At 46.7% G+C, this 6,979-nt stretch overlaps 1 protein-coding gene across 1 annotated transcript; it reads left to right on the top strand.

Annotated features, from left to right (window-relative positions):
* The first annotated feature begins 1,012 nt into the window (after positions 1–1,012).
* On the top strand, positions 1,013–2,428 carry LOC117369941 (zinc-binding protein A33-like). Its single transcript, XM_033965285.2, has one exon. The coding sequence runs from the start codon at positions 1,028–1,030 to the stop codon at positions 2,426–2,428; it is 1,401 nt and encodes a 466-aa protein (XP_033821176.2). The 5' UTR covers positions 1,013–1,027.
* The last annotated feature ends 4,551 nt before the right edge of the window (positions 2,429–6,979 follow it).

Below are 6,979 nucleotides of genomic sequence, written 5' to 3'. Positions count from 1 at the left end.
GGAGACTGGAGAGAGCACAAGCGGAAACCTGATCCGTGAACTGAGTGACTTGTTGGGTCAGGGCTTGGTTACCTTCAAGTAGGGACCGGATACTCTGTTCATCTTGTCTAATCATAATTTTGTGTTGGGAAAATGCCCGATGTAGCATTTGGTCTGGCCCCAAGTCTGTTTGATCCATATTGGCCAGATCGCTCAAGTCGTGACGTCTGGGGGATCATAGATTCAGACTCGGAGTAAAAGTTTGACAGTTTATTGCAAACAATGAAATGTGAATGTTAACTGACGGAGCAGATAGTAGAGAGCGGGGTTGTAGGCTGACGTCTTCAAGCCGGTCGTAGGTAGCAGGGTTGAAGGCTGAGGTGTTCATAACGGCCATAGAGAGCTGGGTCGGAGGCGGAGGTGCAGGGTAGTTCCATGGAGCGGGATCTGGCGAAAAACAAGAAAAAAACTGTGTTAGACTGATTACATGTCAGTGAGAAAAAAGTGTGTGTGTCTTTATATAGTGCTTTTTATATAGTGCTTATGGTTTCAGGCGTAAGTCACACCACTCAAAGTACAGCTCGTTGTCACAAGATCAAGTCAGTGTTCGGTGAGAGATTATTGTTTTATGTTTATATCTGCTTTTTGCTGTTTTATTGTCGCCCAAATTTGCGTTCAGTCTTGTCCAGTCATCTAGCTCCTCCTTAAAATAACCCAACCCCTCGGTGAGACAAATGAATGTCTCATGCTATATCGTCTCATGCTTCCGTCTTTTCTAATGAACAAAGATCTCGTCCCAATCATGAAAACCAACTGGAGACTTCTTTGAGTAAAATCTCTCACCAGCTCATATCTTTGAGCTACACTTCACTGAAACTCGAGCTGCTCTGATTTGAACAGTTGAAGTTTATAAGATGAAGATCTCAAGTTTATAAGAGTTAATCATTCACCACTGACACAGGAGGAAGGTCTGAAGCAGTGGAAGTCTTCAGTCAGTGTTTGTCAGGACGTCGGACACAGAGGACTGAGTCTGAAGACTTTGGTCCAAATGGAGAAGATCTCTGCAGTGAAGGACTTTCTGACCTGTCCTGTTTGTCTGGACACCTTTAAAGAGCCAGTGTCTCTGACCTGTCACCACAGCTTCTGCTCTAAGTGTCTACAGGAATACTGGGACCAGAACAGCACCAGGAACTGCCCTGTGTGTCACAGGAAATCCTCCAAAGAACATCTAGAAGTGAACTTTGCTCTGAAGGAACTGACTGTGTCCTTTTCACAGAAGGAGGAGGCTCCAGGAGGAGAGAGGCCTGTGGTGTGCACCTCACACCCAGAGCAGACGCCTCTGTTCTACACTGGAGAAGAACCAATGTGCCCTGTCTATGAGTCCTCTCTTCACCCGGGGCATAAGGTGGTGACTGTGGACTCAGCCGTGAGAGAAAAGAAGGAGCAGCTGCGCTCGCAGCAGCAGTCTCTGTTCCAGAGGAGAAAGAAGGCCTCAAACAAACAGACACAGTGTGAACAAATACAGGAGCTGGCACATGCGCAGGTGGAGGCCTGTGAACGTCGCATCAGGGTGGAGTTTGAGCGGTTACACCGGTTCCTCCAACAGGAGGAGGAGTCTGCACTCAGAGCTCTGAGACAGGAGCAGAGCAGACAGACCCAGACCATAGAAGCACAGATGGTGCAGATCAGGGAGGAGCTGTGTACTGTGGAGCAGAACCTCCTGACTGTGGAAGATCTGCTGAAGAAACAGAACATGGACTTCCTCACACAGTACAGAGACACTCACAAAGACAGACAGACTCTGCTCTCACAGCCCAGCCCACAGCTCAGACCAGGACTCCTGATAAACCAGCCCAAAGTCCTGGCCAACGTGGCCTTCAACGCCTGGAAGAAGATGAGAGCCCTGGTGCAGTACAGTCCAGTCATTCTGGACCCAAACACTGCAAACAGGTGGCTCTGTGTGTCTGAGGATCTGAGGGGGGTGAAATTTGGAGAAACTAAACAACAACAGGTCCCTGATAATCCAGAGAGATTCTGTAATTATACAGAGGTCCAGGGCAGTGAGGGCTTCAGCTCTGGCTCTCACCAGTGGGACGTGGAGGTGGGGGACCATCCAAGATGGGTCATTGGTTTGGCCAAAGAGTCTGTTGACAAGAAGGAAGAGAGAAATGCCTTTCCAGAAAATGGACTGTGGTGTTTAGGTCTTTCTGATGGAGAATATTATGATGTTGTTGGTGAAACTCTTGTCCTGAAGAGGAGCCCTCAGAGGATCCGAGTGCGACTGGACTGTGACAAAGGGACAGTGTCTTTCTTTGACGCTGGAGACATGTCTCTGATCTGCTCTCACAAGGACAGATTCACAGAGAAAATGTTCCCGTATTTCTCTATTGGTGAATCTGGTGATGCTGAAACCAAAGAGATTAAAGTATACTGCAGTGAAGGAAAATAGGCCTTAAAAATATATTGTCAAAACAAAACAGAAATATTTAGATTAAATTTAGAAATGTATTATTTTTACTTTTACAGATCAGAAATGTGTTGATAAATTTGCTGATGATGAAGCTGAAATCGTTTGTGTTGATCTTGTCAGATCTCTGAAGCTAAGCAGGGCTGGGTCTGGTCAGTACTTGGACGGGAGAACAGTTGCCACTGGGGCAGCTGCGACTTTAGTGGAAACGGTTGTGTCCTTGAGCAAGACACCCTTGTTGTCCACCACCAAGTGTAGAGTGTATGAAAAACACTGACTGAGAGGTTGTGTTTGTCTGTGCATGTGACTGAAAGGTTTTTATTCTGCCTCTTCTCTTTTAATGTTAATATCATGATGATTATTTGTTGTACTGTGATTTGGTCTGTGGTCTTTCTTATGTTGTAAAGCACTTTGAAGTACTTTGTGTACCATTTGTGCTGTACAAATAAACTTAAACACTTTGGCTCTTGAAAGGTGCTGTTTAACCCAGTGCATTATTATTATGTGAATAGACACTGTTCTTTTGCTCCTGCTGCTGAACTCCTTCTGTTCTATATTTAATTGTAGAAGTTTTAATCATAAATACGTGTTCAATAATAAAACAATTAAAGACTCCATTAAAACAGTATAAACTGGACTGTGGTTCAGAGTGCACTGCTCAGAGTCATATCACGTGGGATTAAGAGATTATTATAGGGACATGATTGATTTTTTTTTTTTTTTCAGTCACTTTGGCAAAAAACTTTAAATGTTACAGATATTTTGCACATGATCAATATAAGGCACAAAGACTAACAATATTTACTTTATTTTATCACTTTTAGATGTGTTCAGTGTTTTATTTTACATTATTTAAACATTTATTAGGCGCCTTTTCACAGCTTAAAGCAGCAGGTGTCACTGCGGAGGCTGAGGTGTTCGTACCAGTTGTGGAGAACTGGGTCGGAGGCGGAGGTGTGGAGTGGTTCCAAGGATCTGAGAAAGAATGAGAAATAACGAGCTGAGTACTGAGATCATAAACGTAAAACTAGACAGAGCCAAGCAGAATAGAACCAGTGTGGACACACGGACGATCTGAGTGTCGGATCCTCAGTCCTTTTGACCTCACAGGTGCAGCTTGATTTGTGATGAGTTGCAGGTGTGTGTAGGACCCAGAACTGGGATCTTGACAGTTACTTTTAGAGAAGAGGGTGAAAAAACTGCTACTTTCAACTTAAACTTGAGTTATACTGTGTCTTTTCCAAAACTTTGTAAAGACAAGAATGCCAAGCCAATGCAACAAGTGACAAAAGACAATTCTAATATCTACATTTATCTACATCGCCCAAAATACAGTTCACAAACAGATTTTTACCACTGTCACAGACTCATGTTGATGTTAAAATACAAACAGAAAATGGATTTTTGTCACAAAACAAGAGCAATGACGTTGGTAAAAGAGCGACAGACAGACGATCTGTGACAAACGTCGAGGTCAGAGATGCTCTGCTGTAGGAGACGGAGCTGTCAGAGACACAGAGGAATCCAAACCTGCTCCACTGTCTGAGATTACAAAAACTCCTGCCAAACGTTTTGTCAAAACACCGAGGAGTTAAACAGCTGATGTGCTCGTGGCTGCAGTTGACACTACAATGGAACAGACTCAAATCTTAACAGGGGATTTCATTAAATTATTTGTGGAGCTTAAAGTGGAGGTTAAGACTTTCATCAGTGGAGCTCTTCCTCAGGCTGAACACACGTGTGCGCCCAGAGGACGGCACTACACTGAGAACTTTGGTCTGTTCTGGAGACGAGAGGATCTGTTCAAGGGAAATGGCCCCCACCTGAGCAGAGGTGGAGTGAGGGTGCTGACGGAGAACCTCCTCCACCCTCTGAGGCACCGGCCTGGACAGGGTCCTGGGCCAGTGAGAGAAAAGAGGAATGAGAGAAGCATTCCTGCTGCGCCAACCAGAGACCGAGCCAATGTGTCAGCAGCACCACAACTACCACCACCACCTCCTCCAACAAGAGATTCAGCGGCTCCACCTTCCCCAGAGAACGAGTCAGCAGCACCTCCACCTCTTCCATCAAAGAAGTCATCACCAGCTCCACAACCATCTCTCTCAGTGAGGGATTCAGCAGCACCACCTCCTCCAGAGAACAATTCAGCACCACCACCTTCCCAAGTGAAGGATTCATCACTTGGGCCCTCGTCACAGGTTTTGGACCTGTCCGTGAGGCCCCAGCAGAGTTTTTCAGTCCCAGCAGCTGGAGCCAAGGAGAACAAACTGACCTTTTTAGATTGTGCAGTAACAATAGGAGAGGACCAAGACTCCAGGTAGAAGTTTACAGGAAACCTACACATACTGCTGTTTGATTCACACCATCCACTGCAGCACAAACTCGGAGTGATCCAGACACTACAACACAGAGCTGAAGTGGTGCCCACAAACACAGAGGGAAAAGTGAAGGAGGAGCAACATGTGGACAAAGCCCTCTCTGCTTGTGGAGATCCAAAATGGGCCTTCAATAGATCGAAGAACTAAAAAACAGGACAACAGGGAATCTGAACCTAGAAGGAGAGGTGTTACCATTCTTTATCTTCAGACAGTATGTGATTCCTGTCTTTTTCAAACCCACAAACATTTTAAGGCAAAAATTGGTTCACCCTAAGGACAAAACCCCGAGCCATAAACAAAGTAATGTGTCCACTCCATTCAGTGAAGAGTGAGCGTCACACTGGAGAAACTAAACACACTCCACAAGAGGATGGACCAACACCGGCGGGAGATTCCTCTGGACCCCAGTCCGCTGTGCAGCTCCATCTCAAAGACACTAACCACCTCCTTTGAAGAGAGTGAAGTTCAGATCTGAGCCAGAGAAAAGAAATGGTTTGAGAGGAGAGTTAAAGAAGCTATTTTTGTTAGGAAAGAGAATCCTTCCTTAAACAGAAATGGGGCCTGAGACATAATCTGTCCCCATCTACAACTCCATCCTCAGACCCAGAACAATGAGAACAATCGCAGGGTCGTTAAGGGCTGGAGAGAGTAGTTTCAGCTGAAACTGGAGACAACAGCTGTTTACAGTTTCAGTGTGGTTAGCCCCTCCCCTCAGACAGATTTAAAGGCAGTGGCCACCAGCATCTGACCAGAACTGAAGACGAGCAGCGAAATATCTTCACTCCTACAAGATTTATCCAGTTGACAGATTTAACTTCGTTGTTTGCTCTGGATCAGACCTGGACGACTGAGGGTCCACACAGACATTTATTTAGTAACATTAACGGGCACAAAATGATTAACTTGTAGAAAGTTTCAGATGAAATCACAAAGATAAAGTAAGAAAACACAAATAAATTGTCATGATCCGCACTATCCGCTCCTGGTTTTCCTCCCTGTGTGCTCTTCCCCCTCCCTCACCTGCCTGTACCTGGAGCTGGGCGGAGCTCTCAGCTCCTCCCGCGCGCACCTGCTCTCCATCTGGCTAATCACCACACCTGCCGTGGATAAGAGGAGATGGGGAAAGACACTCAGGGCGAGATCGTCTGCATGTCCTCACCCTGTCTGTGTCGTCTTCTCTTGTTCCTGTTGTCCCTGTGTTCCTGTCGTGCTCCGGCCCTGGATGTCTCCTGCCCGCTCTGCCCTACGCCCGTCTGGTCTGCCTGTCTTCCTGTCGTCCCTTCATGTCCTCGGTCCCTGTGTTTCCTGTGTTCCTGCTCACCTGCTCACCTCCGGATCACCCACTGTTTGTACCTTGTCCCTTTTCTACAATAAATCCTGTAAATATTCCCCGAGTCTGCATCCTTTGGTCCGCTACACTCACCCATTACGACAGAACGATCTCGCCAACTATGGACCAAGCAGACTCGGGGTTCATCGGACAATACAACCTGCCCACCCTGCTCACCTGTCTGCCTCTGGTTCACGGGCCTGTTCCCCATTTGCTGTCCTGTACCAACCGGTCCACTCCCAACCTGTCTGCTCCTCGCTTGGACCGTTGTAGCTCCGCAGGACACCGTTTCCCGTCCAGGGACCTCCTCGTGTCATCTGCCCCTCGCCTGGACCGTCGCAGCTCCGCTGGACATCATTCTCCGTCCAGGGACCTCTTCATGTCCTCTGCCCCCTCGGTGGGTCCCTCGCAGCTCCGCTGGACTCAGCTTTCCGTCCAGGGACCTCGTTGTGTCGTCCGCCCGTTTCCTGGACCTTTGTTGCCCCACTGGACAGTCTACCGGCCCGCACCAGTGACATGGGCCCTGTCCTGACCATTTCTGCTGTAACAAAGAACAAACCTTTTTTGTATTTCAAAACTCACTGCCCTTTGCAAATGGATTACTTTTCATCTAGAATTGTATTTTTTCTACAACACAACCAACAAAACCAAGTAAAATCTCTGACCAGCTCATTTCTTTGAGTTACACTTCAATGAAGAGTTACCCTTCTGATTTGAATAGTTGAAGTTAATAAGACGAAGATTATGAGAGTTAATCATTCACCACTGACACAGGGTGAAGGTCTGAAGCAGTGGAAGTATTCAGTCAGTGTTTGTCAGGGCGAC

Source organism: Periophthalmus magnuspinnatus, chromosome 4 (genome assembly GCF_009829125.3).
Source record: "Periophthalmus magnuspinnatus isolate fPerMag1 chromosome 4, fPerMag1.2.pri, whole genome shotgun sequence".
NCBI classification, from domain to species: Eukaryota; Metazoa; Chordata; class Actinopteri; order Gobiiformes; family Gobiidae; genus Periophthalmus; species Periophthalmus magnuspinnatus.
Note: the sequence above shows the minus strand (reverse complement) of the source record. Positions and strands in the feature narration are given on the sequence as shown.